An 18,118-nucleotide genomic window follows, 5' to 3' on the forward strand; every position below is an offset into this window, starting at 1 on the left:
GTTTTCCAATTTGCCTCCCTGAAATAATGTCCCATGACCCTTCATTCCATTGAAAATATTTTGCTTAGAATAGTGACCTTAAAAATTAATGACTCTTAAACTAAACTATTCCAGACAAAGACATCATAAGTAAACTACAGACCTATATCTTATGAATATAGACCCACAAGTCTTGAACAAAATACCAGCAAACCAAATCCACCGACATAAAAAGGATTATACACCATCACCAAATGGGATTTATTTCTGAAATGCAACTTGGTTTAACATTCAAAATTCAACTAAGGTAATATGCTGTAACAGTAGGATGAAGGAGAAAAACTATGTGATCATCTTAATAGATGAAAAAAAGCATTTGACAAATCCAGCACCCTTTCAAGATAAAAACACTCAGCAAATTAAAAATAGAGAGGAGCTCCCTCAACCTAATAAAGTGTGTTTATGAAAAATCCATAGATAAGGTCATATTTAATGGTCAAAGACTGAAAGCATTCCCCCCGAGATCAGGAAAAAGACGAGATGTTTACTTTTGCCATGTCTACTTAACATGGTGCTGGAGGTTCTAACCAGGGTCACCAAGCAAGAAAAAGAAGTAAAAGGCGTCTAGATCAGAAAGAAGTAAAGCTATCTCTGTTGAAAATGGCATGATCTTGAATATAGAAAATCCTCTGTAAGCTATATAAAAAAACTGTTAGATCTAAAAAAACAGGTTCAGCAAAAATGAACAAACTCCTAAAAAAGCAAGTTTTAAGATGCAAGGTTAATATATAAAAATCAACTGTGTTTTTATGTATTTGTAATGAATAACCCAAATATATAGGAAAACAGTTCATTTACAATGGGCTCAAAAAGAATAAAATACTTAGGAATAAATTTAACAAAATAAGTGTAAAACTTGCACTCTGGAGACTATAAAACACTATTGAAAAAAATGAAAGAAGACCTAAAGAAATGGAAAGACATTACTGTTCATGTGTTGGAAGTTTTAATACTGTGAAGACAGTAATACTCCCCAAATTTATCTATAAATTCAGTGCAATCCCAATTAATATTCAGCTGCCTTTGTTACAGAAATTGACAAGATGATCCTAAAATTTACATGGAGATGCAGGGGACTCAGAATAGCCAAAACAACCTTGAAAAGGAACAAAGTTGAAGGACTCACAATTCCCAGTTTCAAAACTTTCTACAAAGCTACACTGATCAAGACAGCATGATACTGGCCTAAGGTTAGACATAAATCAATGGAACAGAAGTGAGATTCCAAAAAATAAACCATTACATTTATAGCCAATTGACTTTTCACAACAGTGCCAAGACAATTTGATGGGGAAAGAGTGGTCTTTTCAACAAATGGTATTGGAATAGCTGGATATCCATATGCAAAACAATCAGTTTGAACCCCTTCCTTACACCAGACATAAAAGTTAACTCAAAACAAATCATATTTTTAAGAATGACACAAATGAACCTTATTAAAAAACAGAAGCAGACTTACAGACATAGAAAACAAACTTATGGTTACCAAAGAGGAAATGGGGAATAGAGGGATAAACTGGGAGTTTGGGATTTGCAGATACATAATATTGTATATAAAATAGATAAACAACAAGGTCCTACTTCATAGCACAGGGAAGTATATTCAATACCTTGTAATACCCTACAATGAAAAAGAATATGAAAAGAAATATGTATATATGTATAACTGAATCACTATGCTGTACACCAGAAATTAACACAACGTTATAAACCGATTATACATCAATTTTTAAAAATAAACATCATTCCAAAAAAAAGATCTCACCTAAATGTGAGAACTAAAACTATAAACTCTTAGAAGAAAACATAGGAGTGAATCTTCATGACATTGGGCTAGGTGAAGCCTTTTTATAAAGGACACCAAGGGCACAAATGGCAAAAGGAAAAATAGAAAAACTGAGATTGAAACTAGATTAATGGTTGCCTACGGCTGGAAGATTGTAGGGTAATGGATACAGTTTCTTTGGGGGATGGTGAAAAAGTTCTAAAATTGTAGCGATGGCTGCAAAATTCTATGAATATACAAAAACCATCAAATTATGCAGTGTAAATCTGTGAATTATGTTTCATGAATTGTATCTCAATGAAGTTGTTTACAAAAATGCCAGTAGAAAGATGGGAAAGAATATGAACAAGGCAATCACAGAAGGTAAAATATAAATGGCCAGTGAGTATATGGAAGATATTCATTGTTACTCATAATTTTAAAAACTATAAATTAAAACAATTTGTTAGCTTTTTGTTGCTCCTCAGATTGACAAAGAATAAAGGCACTATTTGTGGTTAAGTGTCTTATAGAAATATCATACCTTTTGATAAGAATATAGCCCTATAGTTAGAATTATCCTACTGAAAGGACCTCTAGAAATCACTTAATCCATTCCCTTTATTGACCCAGAAGCAGTAAGGGATTCATTCAATTTATAAGTTAATTAATGGCATAGACAGATCTATACTCCAAGGCTTCCTGACTTTTCTACCAGAGTCATGCTTTCCACTAAATTGGGCACAGTTAAAAGCTGGGACTTCATGTGCCGGAACTCTGTAGGGAATGATCAGGACTCTAGGAACCTTCCCTTCTGTTATGGTGTTAAACTAAGATTGTTCGGATGTTTATTTTACTTCTGATTGTTTAATGGCCTACGTTAGCTAGTCTTGGATTTGTTAAATTTTGCTCTCTATTTCTTGGTTTCTTTTTTCTTGGATGCTTTCCTGTTCTGTTCAAATTTCCCATATAGCCTATGAATTGAGTCTGTCCATGCATCAGAATATCCTATCATTGATCAAATCTTCTCCTATCCTATTCTTACCAATTTTCTCAATCACATTCTTTATTTCTGAGGACCATGCTTATTAGACAATCATCCTAGACCTGTTTAAAGATCTCTCTTACAGATAGTACTGTTGATTTTTGTTTTCTCCAGTAGAGTAACATTTGTTTACTGCCTGTCTTTTTGTCTATGCGGTGTACTACCATACTTATTTACTTCTAGTAGGACTTCTTACCTATGACCTACTAAAAGTTGTATCTTTATGTATGGATCTTTCTCACAAGACTGAGCTATTTTGGCTAGGCATGTATTATATTTTGATCGTATATCCAGAGCTTAGTTGAGGCTCAACAAATATTTTTTAGATAAATAAATACTTGAAATATTGAACTTTTTGTGTTATCTGATTAACGTTTTACTTTTTTTTGTTTTGTTTTCTTTTTCAGAATTTGGAGTTGTCTGCTTACTATTTTCTGCAACTCTAGCTTATTTCCCAACTCGGCCTCCTCTTCCTCCCAGTGTTGCTGCAGCTAGCCAGCGGCTGAGTTATCGGCGGAGCTTTTGTAGATTACTAAGGTAAATGTACTTAGAATCACTGAGTGGTTTTGACTAGTAGTTCAAGATAATTCCACGTTTATCTAAGGTAATTTAAGATAGTAATTTTTCAACAACCTATTAATCAGGTTGTAAATAGTAGATAAAAATACTGATTAAATATTTTAGAGGAATTTCCTACCAGAAAGCTATCTTTAAAAATTGCCAAAAGCAAAACTTCTATAATTTTGCTTTTTCTATATACCACTTACACTGTTATTTACCTAATATTTAAAAAATCAAATATTTTAGTTAAATAATTTTCTTTTATAAGGAAACATCACCTAGTAGGATCTGTGAAATCATGGGTTTTATGTGTTTATTGTATTTTTCCTAATATATGGATTATTTTTAGTCAATATATAGTTCCTAATACACATTAAAATAAGCAAGTGCTAGTCAGTACAAAATGAATAAAATAAATAACATTATTTACATATCACCTAAAATCATCTTGAACCTCCAAAGGGATCATACTTTGAGGAACTTAATATTTGTTTTACTTTATTTTATTGGTATAACTTAAATGTAATTAGATTGAATTCTACCCTTGAAAGCTCAAATGCCCCAGTACTGAATTTGATTCTTTGAATATATAGACCATCACTGGTGATTATGATTTGTAATTGGGCCACTAGAAGTTGCCTTTTGAATTTTTTCCCCACTTAGTTGAGATGAGTTTTTATTGATTGATCAACAACTCTCCCTTGTCCATTCTTTCTTTTCTAGTCTTCCTCTCCCACCAGATGGTAAGCTCCTTTTGGCAAGAACTATCTTTGTATCCTCTATATTAATAATGTCCATTAGGTATTCTATAGTAAGCTATAATGAAAAATAATATGAAAAGGAATATATGTATGTTAATATATATGACAAACATTATGCTATATACCAGAAATTGACAACATTGTAAACTGACTATACTTCAATAAAAAAAGTGTCCATTAGGTATATAATTAGAGCCACATGTATACTTTTAAATTTTCTAGTAGCCTTATTTTAAAAAGTGGAAAGAAACTTTAATAGCATATTTTATTTAACTCAGTGTATCTAAAATATTATTTTAACATGCAATCAATATTCAAAATTATTAATGAGATACTTTATAGTCTTTTATTCATACAAAATCTTTGAAATCCACTGTGTATTTTACACTTACAGGACATCTCAATTTAGATGCTAAATTTGCGTTAGAAATACTTGGTCTGCATTTAAATTTCATTAGACTTACTATTAAAAAAGTTTTCATTGAGCAGTGTCTCCCATATTGCAGTATTTATCCAAAGTTAAAAATAAATACTTGCGTTTTTTTCAAATTTTGAATCAACACATCTTTTATACTATTTGAAAGGTGTTATATTCTACAGGCAATTGTTTGGACCTTAATTGGAGATCTTTCGCTTCTGTAGAATACATTAAAATTTTTTTCTCTTCATAATTTTAAGCAAAATTTCCATAGCTAAAGTAACAATTTCTTTTACCATCTCTCCATCTAAAAATGTCTTTTTGCATATGCAGGAATTCAAACTATTTTATAGCTGACCAAAATTATAAGCTCAGATCTGTAAAAAATTGTTTTAAAATGTTTGTTGGACATTTAATTTAGATTTCAGTCAACTAATTTTCTTGATTCTTTTTTGACTTTAGGGGGAAACTTCTTATAAAATTCACCGTGTATTTGTTAAATATGGCCTTTAATATTATCCACTTATTTTTCCTAAAACTCTTTTTACACAACAGACATCAATTTTACTCTGCTGTAATAAGTTGCATTTATCATTCATAATGAAATTTGTGACATACTTCGTCTATTTTCTTTCTGCATAGAATATTCATAAGCAAATTACAATGTTGTATCAGTGTGTAAAAAAAAAAAAAAAAGAACCGAGTTAGTTCATTGACACCAAGAAGATCAGTGGTGGGTTATAATACTAGAAACAGCAACATAGGCTACCCTGTGCACACGACAGTCATTTCTTACCCAGTGCAGCTGTTAAAGTGAAATGTAGTTCTGCCAAAAAAATTAAGTTGTGTTTAATGGAAAAATTCTTTTCACTCTTTCTACTTTTAAATTGGGTTTAAATTAATTAAAATGAAATAAAATTTAAAATTAATTCTTCACTTGCACTAGCCACATTTCAAGTGCTTACATTTGACTGGTGGCTGCCATGTTAGCATTGCTGTGTAACATTGTTTTTCACACTTTGGTTTATAGCCATCCAATTTAATAGGTTGACTGCCTTTTTTTTTTTTTTAAGAAAATAGAATGGAATAAAATAGAATAGAAAATATTATTGCATGATATGTAGTAATGATACATATTTTTTGTGAGACTTTTGTTTTAGTATATATGTACTGAGTATTAGTAAGTCACTAAGTAAATATTTATTTCTTATTCTGGTATACAGTAAAAAGTTTTTGAAAACCACATCTCCGCAGCACCTAGTAAATTGCCTTCCACATAATAGGCAAAGAAATATTAATTCAATTGAATTGTGATCAGTGACACACATTTATAAGATGAGAGTTAAAATGATAGTTTTTTTTTTAAGTGCTGTTTTAAGTTTTTCTTCCATGTAAAGTAAGAGGTTAGAGAGTAGTAGGTAAGGCTAGAGAGGTAGGTTAAGGTCAGATTATGCCATAGTAATAATTTTGGACTATTCTGTGGGAAATGAGGGGGTCACTGGAAGTTTTTTAAATAAGGAGTTATGTAAAGATTCTTCTGACAAGGAAAAAACAACTTAAAATGATCACTCTGACCAATATATACCCTGTGATTACTCTACAGTCAAGATCTTTATTCTCTGTTTAAACTGCAGAGTGTAAGATCTTTCTTCTATATTAAAAACCCTTTGCACCAAAGCCTAACATTCCTTTGTCTCTTCCCATGTCCTTTAATCTGCAGGATTGCCTGCTTCCACTTTGGGCTCTCCAGGGGAGTTCTTTGGGCCTGCCGTGTTCCATTCCCCTGACCTACCTGTGTAGTCTTCTCTGGTTCCTCACAGAGCTTCTGATATCATTACTTCTTGGATTAATCAGAATAACTCCTCCTCTAAATTCTAATTCCATTGTCTGCGTAGAAAGAAATCAATGGTTATGCTCTAAAGTTTCGACCACAGTTATTTATTTACTATCCATATGATTCCCATCTCTTAATATGCATTTAACCTGTGTAACCTAATGTAAACATTTCTCTCCCTTTATACATCAGTTTAATGTTTGAAGACGGTGGTGGTGGTTTTTGCCTTTTAGACTTCATGAGTGGAGAGCTGAGTTGAACATGTTCCTTACTTCAGGACACTTGAGCACATTTATTCATTTACTTACTCACTCATTCTTTTTATTTCCCACTCCCTCTCCCTTCCCTCTACCCAGGCCACCTTTCAAGTGCACTTAATGTATATCTCTTTGTCTCTGTGCCTTTGCAATCTGTGTGTTGTTTGTATGTACCTATGTTTAATTTATCTAAAGAGTGGCACATTATGTATCTCGTTCTGTTTGACTTTTTTCATTAAACACTATGTGGTTTTTTTTTTTATGACTTTTCATTTTGGAAATACAAAGGTAGAATAGTTATAACCTTCATATCCCCATATCCCAATATCAACAATTACCAATTTATGGCCAGTATTGTTTTATTTCTGCTCTACCTCCTTCTCCCCTTCCTGTATCATGAAGCAAATCCTAGATGATAAATCATTCATCCATAAATATTTCAATATGTATAATATATGTTAAAAAGACAGAGACTCTTTTCAACATAAATATGGTACTATTATCACACTAAAAACTTTTAGTTTGCTATTATCAAATCAGCATTTAAATTTCCAATTGTCTCATAAGTGTCATAAATGTCTTTTTTAACAATTTGTTTGAATCAGGATCCAGATTGGGTCACTGCATTGCAATTGACTCGAATGCCTTTAAATCTGTAGCTCTAAATTTTGTTGATTGTCTCTTTGTTGAGTAGTTTGCCAAGTTCCTCTGCCATTTGTATTTCCTATAAACTGTTAGCAGGAGCAACATCTGATTCAGGTTTGGGTTTCAGCTTTATAAGGCCGCTTCATGGGGGATGCTGCCTTCTCTCAGGAGGCACGTGATATTTGGACAGCTCTCATTTTGTGATATTAGGGCTCTGTTTTCAAGATATATCCCTGTGCCTGGGTACACCTAGTTCTTTGTACTACGTGGTATGAAACCATTACATTTTATCTACCGACTCCCATTTTGTACCCAGATTGCCTCCAACACGCTGTCACCACAAATACCACTGCAGTGACATCCTAATACACCGTACACCTAAGAATTCTGTGGAAAGCAGACCCTGCAACAGTATTGCTGGGTCATATTTTTAAACTTAATCTGCCAAGTATTGTCAAATTGTTCTAGAAAATGCCTGCACTTTCCTATACTTCCATTAGCAGTGCCCATTTCCCCATATATTTACCAAACTTGGCATTATCCACCTTTGTAATTTTTACCAGTCTAACAGGTATACACAAATCTATATCTTTTGCTTAATTTTTATTTTCTGGTTTTTAATAAGTTTGGACTCTCATGCAGTTGTTTGCTGTTTAGGTTTCATCTGCTATAAATTCCTCTTCATAGTTTCTGCCCATTTCTCAGTGGTAGTTGCTATCTTATTCTTAATGATTTACATATTCTAGATAAAAGTTCCTTGTTGATTTGAAAAATTTCAAATATCTATTCCCATTCTGTTATCTGTCTACTAATTTTGCCAGTGAATTCCTCACTTATTAACTTTCTGCTTTTTTCTTTCACATTTAGGTTTTCAACCCACCGAGAATCTACCTTAGTGTATAGTGTTAACCAGTGATGCACGTGGTTTTTTTCCTCTTTAAAATGAACTAGCACCATTCACTAAACAATCACTAGCCCTTTGATTTTCGTAGTGTCACCTCCATTGTAACTTGAGTTTCTGTGTCTTACCTCTATTTTCCTTCATTGTTCTCTTCATTCTTGAGCCAATATTATACTATCTCTATTACTCTGGGCGTGCAGTTTGTCTTAATAGCTGATGGGACAAGGGCCTCCTTTTTCATATTTTTTAAGGGTGAGTTAGCTTTCCAAGGACTCTTATTTTCCCATATGAATTTTAGAGCAAATTTCTTGAGTTTCTAAAAAAAATTCAACTGGAATTTTAATTGTGATTGCATTGAATTATAGATTAATTGGGAGTGACCTGATAGCATGGACTCTGTCTCCATTTATTTAAGTCATCTTCTGTGCCTAAATTAGATTAAAAGTTGCTTTTTTTTTTTTTTTAAACTTCCCACCCGCAGAGGTCTTGGGCCCTCCTGGTTTATTTCTAGATACCTTATACTTCAAAAAAATTTTTAAAGCTATTGTGAATGGTATCTAATATTTATTACATCTTTAAATTAAACTTTACTTTGAGATAATTACAGATTCACAGGCAGTTGTAATAATGTTTTCTTTTATTTCTCTTCTACAGCAATTTGAGATTTTTGATGATTGCTTTAGCATATGCCATACCACTTGGCGTGTTTGCTGGCTGGTCTGGAGTTCTGGACTTAATTTTAACACCAGTGCATGTCAGCCAAGTAAGCATTTTATTTCTTTATATGTTATAGGTATTTTTAGTTCTCTAAAATTATAAATATCATCTACTTGTTCTTACATTTAGCTTCAAGGCCTGCTGGGTAAAGCATTATCCTGTATCATGTTGCAAAAGTAAGATCCTTATGAAATAGTTATAAAGAATATTGTTTTTCCTCCTAGATTTTGATAACAACTATGAATTCCACATTTATTGGGGTATTATTAATGATGTCAATAAACAGAAAAATAAAGAAGGAAATTCTTAGAATTCTTGATTCTTGCTTTATAAAGATTAAAATCCCATTGTCAAATATATGGCTATTCTGTCTAATTCCTTGCTTTCTCTCCAGTCTCAGTATCATTTCTTTAAAAATAACTTCATCTCTATGTTTAATGACATCCATTCCTTCTCCTTGCTTCCAAATAGCATGGTAGAAAGGGTAGAGAGATTTGGAAGGTCAAATGGAAGAAATCCAGCCACTGATGTGACATTCCATTGTATGAATAAACAACTATTTACTCATTTTGCTTTTGATGAACATTTGGAAGGTCTGTATTTGAGTTGTCATAAACAGTGCTGTACAGATCTTCTTACACATATTTCATGGTGCACCTGTGTATATATTTCTTTTGGATATTTATTTGGAAATGGAATTGTTGGTTATAGATTATGCCTGCTTTGATAGATGATGCCAGACTTTCCCAAAGTGGTTGTATCAGTTGATGGTCCTACCAGCAGTATCTGAAATTTCTTATTGTTGCACCTCATTAACAACACTTGGCAGTCTTAGTCTTTTTACATTTAGACATGCTGATGACTGTGCAGTTGTGTGCTACTGTAGTTGATTTCTATGACATCTTTTTAAGTGTTACTGGGTATTTGAATATCCTTTTTTGTGACATACCTGTTAAAATCTCTTGCCCACTACTGGGCCACCTTTTGTTACTGATATGTAAAGAAGAGAGCTCTGCAAAAGGGGGCTCCCCAGAAGGCTGTGTGGGGTCCCCAGCAAATCTTGGCTGAGGAATGGTCTGTACATGTAAAGGGCAAACTTACCAGGACTGTTGTGGAGTTGAAAGCAGAGCAAATATAATAGAGGGCAAGCAGCACTGGACCCTTGGAGTTCTGGCCCAGCAAGAATGACAAGACCTCATTAACATTTTATTAACATCTTGGGCTTCTGCTGGGACATCAGAAAGGACAAACTTTAGAATCAAGGACCATACGCTAGATAGAGTAAGGACTATTCTACTTAGACCCACCATAAACAAAGCCTAAAACTAACCCCTGACAAAAATCTGCAGAGGAGGCAATTTGGAGATTGAGTCCTGCCAGGTGAGAGGAGCTTGGGAAACACTAGTTTCTACTAATCTACCCTAATAGAGCACAAAATCAAACCTACACAAGTTCGAGGTGATCAGCCATTAACTGAATGGCCTACTAACACGAAGATCAACCATTTCAGATTGTTTTTGTTTTTTAAAATTAGACATGCAAAGAAACAGGAAAATGTGGTTCATATTTAAAATAAAAACAAACAAAAAACAGTGGTCAATAGAAACCCACTGGAGATAGCCTAGATACTGGATCTGGCAGACAGAGACCGTAATGCAAGAGCAGAGAAATCTTCGCTTGCTTCAGGTTCATAAGTGTATTCCCCTGTGTTATCTTGCAGAACTCTGTTGTCCAGTACAGTAGCCCCCAGCCACATGTGGCTTTTTAATTTGAAGTTTAAATTAGTTGAAATGAAATTAAAATTTAAAATTCACTTCCATCGTGGCCCTGGCCCCTTTTCAAGTGCTCAGGAGCTACTTGGAGCTTGTGGGTACCATACTGGACAGTGTGGATCGAGAACATTTCCATCATCATAGGAGGTGCTGTTGAGCAGTGCTGTTCTAGAAACTATTGTTATTCCTGTCACATTTAAACCTTGAGTTGAATTTTGTGCTTATTATAAGGTAGGGATTAAGTTTCCTTTTTGCCGTAGTTATCCATTACCTAATACTAATTTTCGAAAAGATCATCTTTTTCTGCATTGCTCTCTAGTGTCATCTGTGTCATAATGAAGTGCCTTTATGTGCATGGATGTTTCTGAATTTTTTCCCTCTAGTCTACTTATCTATTTTTGTGCCAATACCAAATTGTCTTAAGTATTCTAGTGTTATAGTAAGTTTTTATATCTGGTAGAATAAATACTCCCCTTTATTGAGATTTTGATAGAATTTTTTGAATCTATAGGTCAGTTTGAGAATTAACTTTTTTATAATAGTGAGTCTTCCAAACCATAATCATTCTATCTCTCTTCATTTACTGAGGTCCTAATGTCTCTCTGAATCTCTTTTCTGCAAAAATGCCTTCTGTATATGTTAGATTTATTCCCAGGTGTTGGATACTTTTTGATGCTTGGTAATCATATAGTTACCAAGTTGTAATTGGTAGCTTTTAAAATCTTATTTTCTGTCAGCTGGCATGTAGAAGTATAGTTAGTTTTCGCAAGTGAATGAAATACAGCTGATCTTGTATCCAGCAGTCTTGTTAAACTCTCACTTCCTTTTTAATTTATTCGTAGATACTTGGGCCTCTTTGCATACATACTCATTATTAGCTATGACTAATGACAAATAGATGGAGAAAAATACATTTAATAAAATCCAACATTGAGATGATCATATGGTTTTTCTCTTTTAACCTATTAATGTGGTAAATTATACTTATTGATTAGTAAATGTTAAACTACCTTGCATTCCTGTACTAAGTTCATTTTGTCAGTGATTTATCACACTTTTTATATATCACTGAATTCAGCTTGCTTATATTTTGTTGAGGATATTTTACAGTTATGTTTATAAATGAGATTAGACTATAATTTTCCTATCTTGTCCTACCATTTCAATTTTAGTATTTTTGTTAGTCTCAAAAAACAAGTGTTTCCTCTTTTTCTATTCTAGGAAGAGTTTATGTAAGTTTGGTGGTTTGGGGCTTTTGTTTTTCCCTAAGTATTTGGTAGAATTCACTGGTGAAGCAATTTAGTTTTCTTTGTGGAAAGTTTTTGAGTATAGATTCAGTGTCTTCAATAGTTGTAAAATTATTCAGATTTCCCACTTATTCTTGTGTCAGTTTTGAGAAGTTGTACCTTTCTAGAATTTGTCCATTTCATCTCACTTTTCAAATTTATGGCAATAAGTTCTTCATAGTATCATTCTATGATTTTATTAGGTCTCTGAGGTAAGTGATTGTATTATTTCAGATACTGATTTTTCTGTATCTTCTCTCTCATTTTTTCCTTGAATAATTTCACCAGTAGCTATTTTTTGTTTAATCAATTTCTATTTTTATCTTTATTTTTCCTATTCTTCTGTTTTTTTGAATGAAGTCACTTTACTCTCCTTTTTCTAACTTTCTAACATGAACATGAATACTTAGACCCTTGATTTTTAACTTTTCTTCTCTAATACGTGCATCTTAAGGCTGTATATCCTTTTAACGTAGCTTTAGCTACATTCTGTGTTTTGCTAAGTAGGATTTTCATAATTATTCAATTTAGAATATTTTCTAGTTTCCATAGTGTTTTCTTCTTTGAACCAAAAGTGTCCCCAAATATCAGGCTTGCCCCTCTGGGCTTTCTTCCCATCCTAGATTATGGTTCTAGCATTCTAGATTACCTTCCTGGCTCTCTGATACCTTCAGATAGATTTCCCACCCCAGATTTTCTACTTCTCAACCAGAATATTAATCCAAATTGTGTAATATTCCTTTCCCTTAGGAAGAAAGTCTTCCTTTAATTTCCTAACCCATTTTTCTGGATGGCAGGTATTCCAAGCAAGCTCATTTCCAAGAAGAAAACGTGTAGCACGCATTTAGGTGATGCTGATTTTGCAGATCTTATGAATCATGTTATAAAGCCTCAGAAGCCCTTCCAGTTATCTCTGTACAAACTCTGAGAGGTATAGAGACCATGAATCACATTAGGTATTAAATAAAAATAAAGTTAAATGAAAGCAGAACTTCTGGGTTGGTGGACACATGGAGATACTGCCCCCCCCCCAAATAATTAAATTCAAGGAAAAACTTAAAGCAAAAAGCAAGTGTCATGAACAAAGGAAGCAGAAAAGCACAGAATGGCCCAACAGGACCAGAGTCAGTACAGTAGGATACACAGTGGTTCATCACCTGATGCAGGACCCCACTGACCTAGGGGATAGATGAGAATGTTAGTGAGGGCCTCATAGTATTAATGGGCCTTAAACAATGGATACTAAATGCAGCAAGAGGGGCACTCTGCATTTGTTAACTTATTTAATTCTCAGAAAAATCATAATTATCCCCATGCTCCTAATGAGGAAACTGAGACTTCGGGGTGTGAGTTGAGACAGAAGCCAAATCGTGGTAAGTGTTACAGATAACATGAATGATTAGGAAATGTAGGCAGCATTTGTAGGTTGCGCTGAATAAGTTTGTCCGTGAAGGTAGGAAAGAGAGCAGACAATAGACGATGGAGAAACATCATCAGGTAATAATAACAGCCCTAACCTTTATTGAGCACTTCTTATATGCCAACTGTTGATCCAAGTTCTATATGCAAATCATGTCATTTAATCCATTTTATCAGTAAGAGGACATAATCTGTCCAGAGTCACAAAGCTAGTAAATGGCAGGGCCGGAGATGTTTCTCAAGAGTGGAGCAATCTATGCATTTGTAACCTAGCTCACATTCTCTGTCCAGTCTCCCCAGGTGCTCAGCCCCCAGTTCTCTCTCTCTCTCTACCCCCTCACTGTCTCTCTCTCACCTCTCTCTCTTCCACTCCTCCACTGTGTGTTCTTCTAATAAATTTTTAGTTATGCCAAATGTTTTACCACTAAATTATTTCCTAATAGTTTTCTGTATGTTGGCTCTATTTAAACTTTTTAGGTCAATGACCATCTTTTCTCCTTTTACTGTTTTCTTAAGAGTTCCTAATACAATGTCCAGCATGTAGAACACACACTTAAGAAATATTTGTGATATTGATTATTTTGTTCATTTAAATATTCCAATAAAAGTTAATTAATGATGTATTTACTTAGTTAAGCTTGTATTAGTCACACATGAATCCTTTCATTTGATTCATTTTCTTAAATAGTATTTCCTAGATTTGCCATTTAGTTATTAACATGTTGATTATAGAGGATTTTTTTCCATGCCTTCTAAACTGCAGTGTGCTTATCTTGTATTAAATGTGTCTGCCACTTTCTTAACAGATAGATGCTGGCTGGATTGGATTTTGGTCCATAGTTGGAGGCTGTGTCGTTGGAATAGCAATGGCAAGGTAAGAATCTTTTATGTTAAACATGTAACTGGGCAGAACCAAAAATAAGCCCAAATGGAAAATTGGCTCCCCTAGATAAATGTTAAAATTCAAGGAAAAATAAAACATGCAAAGGTCACATGTAGCAGATAGAATTTGCTGCTACAGGGGAACTCCAGGTTAGTCCACCCTAAAATGTTTTTGGAGACTAGGGATGTATTTTCAGTATAACTAAGCCGCCCCTCTCCATATTATTAGAGGACAGTATCTACAAATGAAACCAGAAGGAAGGTGATACAATAGTAAAAACAAATTGATAGTTATTGAGATTAGAAAAGAATTGAAAGGAATCATTTGTAAGAGCATATTTAGAACTTTGCATGAAAAGGCAGTATCCTGATTAGCAGATAATTATTTGTGGCCACTTTTGGCAGGTATGACCCTATGGTTTTCCCATTTTGATAAAAAATATCCATAAAGCCTTCCAGTTTCGTGAAACTCCCTTTGATCTTAGCCCATTATGACAACACATTTTTTGAATGAGTCAGAAGAAGGAAGAAGTCTCATTTATTCTAAAAGAAGAAAAGAATGAAAATGTCACTCACATAGGTGACTGTGTATAAAACTACTCTTGGTGTTTCCAAAGAGATCATTTTCATTCACTTTCCAAACATTGTACCCTGTTACATCAAAAACAAAATTGAGCAATCAACTTTATCGGGAAGGGAAGAATCTAATTACATATTTGGGAAGATCAAATAAGATATGTGAGTCACCTCAATATCTAAATACATAAACATAATTGACACAGGATAATATTATATCTAGGCCTTACAGTTTGCACAGTGTTTCTGGGATAATGAAAGAATAAATTGACACTGTAATTTCTAAATTGCTTTATCTGAGGTTTTGGGGTTTTTTTAATTTCATTTCATTTAGTTATAGTCAGTTTATAATGTGTCAATTTCCATATCTGAGGTTTTTATAAGTTAGAAAATATGAGAATGAAGTCTAAAAGCTAGAGAAGAATAGGAACATAGCTATTTGTAGGAAATAACTACACTGATACTGGAATATACTGACCTATCACACTTGACAAGAATCGTATCTAATTTTTCTAATTAAATATCCAAGCCAATTATAGTGAGTCATCGTTTACCAAATCCTATTCTGAAATCTTATTCTAAGCACCAAATATGTCAAAGAGAATAAGCACCAAATATGTCAAAGAGGGACATGTTATTTATTAGAAATGACATCCCACATGCTCCTTTTGCTTAATTTTTTTTTACAAACCCTTAATTTTAACTATATTGAAGTGGAACTAGAGGAAAAAATTAGAATGAGGACATTTCTGTTTTTAAATTGTTGAAAATGGAGGTTCTAAAAAGCACTACTCTTACTATGGGATCTGAAATTAATTGTAAGTATCTCTTAGCCCTAAAATCAACTTAAAATTATATTCAGAACACCCTTTTTGGGATCCCTAGAACAGAATCTTCTTACAGACATGAGTGCTTTGGGTGTTTTTTGTGATTATATTACCAAAGATTACTGCTAAATGTACTACTTTGGTGCTAACAGTGCACTTTGATGATATTAGCCCATTGGTCTCCAAAATTGGCAGACCAGAGTGGTAAGTTTATTCTTGTGTGATCTGGTCCTTGGAGACGTACTCACTCTAACCTCATTCGACTCTGAGTGTACCAGAAACCTGTTTTATTCTCTCATACCTGGCCATCTGCCTATCTGACAAGTTCATGCAGCATAGCAAAATATAAGTCAGAAAAGTATTGAGCATGAAATTAAAACAAAGCTTTTGGATTTTCTGGAGGAGCATTTCCATCAAGCTCTGGAACCTTTTTCAGACTACGTAAGTATTTTCTGTTTGTGAACTTTCATAGTGGAGAGCAAACCTGTCACTGAGCAAAGGTGCATCCATTTTTCCCACCAAAAGATGGCATCAGCTCACATAGGAAGTCATTTTAGTCTAAAAGACATAAATATGATTAACCATATCACGTCAGATAAGTGCAAAGCAAAATATTGCAAGTCACATAATTACAATAGAAATTAAAATAAATTTTTTTAAAAACTTCAAAGAGAAAACATGGTAAATGTCATTTTTGGGGTGGGATGAGTTTTTCTACAATAGGAACAACTCTAAAGGACACAGTCAGTTGTGTACAGGCACAGCCAGAGGACTGCTTATACAGTCAACGGTTCATCCGCAGATGAGCATCCACAGATGAGGAGAAGCATTTTTGGAAAAAATTTCGGTTATAACCAAATAATAAGCATCTCTACCAGAAGTTTCATAAGAATTCAAGACAAAGCAGGGATTTTTGAGAACTTAAAAGGCTGTGAAACATTAGACACAAACTTTGTGAAATAAATTCACTATTCTAGAGCTATGTTCTTGCTCTTACAAAGCTTATGGTCTGATTAAGGAAGACAAAAAATGCAAAAACAAGAGAAATTCCAATAGAGATAAATGCTATGAAGAAAATAGAGTGTGGAGATGGGATGGGGAGAGCTGCTTCTGTGAGAATGGCGAGCCTTCCTGACTGAGACCTGAATAACCCAAAGAATAAGCAGGCATGAGTCACCTGACGATCTGGGGGAACCAGCAATCCAGGTGTCAGGACAAGTACGAAAACTACAGTTGCTGTGAGAAACAGCCTCAGTATGTATGAGAAACAGAAACAGGGCTGTCCCACTGGAGATAGTAAGGCAAACAGAGAGTGGAGCAAGAGACCAGACCATGTAAGACCCCAAAGGTGCTGGGGTAAGCACCTGTATTTGTTCTCTAAGTGAATTTGAATTTTGAGAGAACGACCCTTGCAAGTTTATGTCAACAAGTTAGCCTGTTTTCTAAAACTAGGACGATATATGCTCATTTTAGAATGTTTGGAAGTTACAGAAAAATATATAAAGAAAGTAAAAGTGGCATTTAAAAACTCGGAATTTATCTTGTAAGTTGTAAATCCGAAACAGAGATCACATTTTAAGAGACTGTAAGAGAAATAAACATTTATCACAAAGCAACATTTATCAACCATACACACAAAATGTGTTAGTTTAAAAAAAAAATTTAAAAAAAACTTGCTATAAAAGAATCATGGAAATTTCTTCAAGAAATTATTGTTTAATGAAAGTGTGTTATTGATTTAAATAGTATTTTTAAAATCCAGCTAGGATTAATAGAACGTTATTTCTTTTCAGGTTTGCAGATTTTATCAGGGGTATGCTGAAGCTAATTCTTCTCCTCCTGTTTTCCGGAGCTACACTATCATCCACGTGGTTCACCCTGACCTGTTTGAACAGCATCACACACCTGCCTTTAACTACAGGTGAGCACAGACTATTTTGAACTTTGAATAAATATTTTCAGTTTTTAGAAGTATATACTGACAGTAGGACTTTTTCTTGCTTCCCATAAGCAGTTGTTAAATATACAAAAAGGTCTCCCTTATCCAGCCATCAAACCATCATCTCATCTAAAAAGAGCTCAAAAAATAACTAAAAATATTTTCATTGGTATTTTATATCTGGAAAAGAAGAATAATCTTTAGTGTGAGCTTAAATAGCATGGAAAAGCTTATATTCTTTTAAAAAATCATATCAGAGCATAATACAAAGATTTTTATCATCTTTATAGCCATTACATCATTGTTAAACAGGAAGGAAAATGAACAAAGGCAGAAAGCTATGACATTTCAGATATGCACCAGTAGACTTCTTTGAACCAGTACCTATTGGTTTATTTTATATTTAGTCTTTTTTTCAATATATTCAATTTATTTAAACTAAAAAACAGAAACAGTTCACCATTTCTCCCACCC

The 18,118-nt window shown here is 33.7% G+C and overlaps 1 protein-coding gene across 2 annotated transcripts in view; it reads left to right on the plus strand.

The window, feature by feature from the left end:
• Nucleotides 1–18,118, plus strand: part of SLC49A4 (solute carrier family 49 member 4) — a 79,006-nt gene that overhangs the window by 29,613 nt on the left and 31,275 nt on the right. For both annotated transcript variants that reach the window (XM_032480452.1, XM_006189856.2), the window contains exons 4-7: nt 3,257–3,386; nt 8,881–8,989; nt 14,227–14,294; nt 17,499–17,626. In XM_032480452.1, the coding sequence (XP_032336343.1) occupies nt 3,257–3,386; nt 8,881–8,989; nt 14,227–14,294; nt 17,499–17,626 (435 nt within the window). The remainder of the gene's footprint in view (nt 1–3,256; nt 3,387–8,880; nt 8,990–14,226; nt 14,295–17,498; nt 17,627–18,118) is intronic.

This window comes from Camelus ferus, chromosome 1, assembly GCF_009834535.1.
Source record: "Camelus ferus isolate YT-003-E chromosome 1, BCGSAC_Cfer_1.0, whole genome shotgun sequence".
NCBI lineage: Eukaryota > Metazoa > Chordata > Mammalia > Artiodactyla > Camelidae > Camelus > Camelus ferus.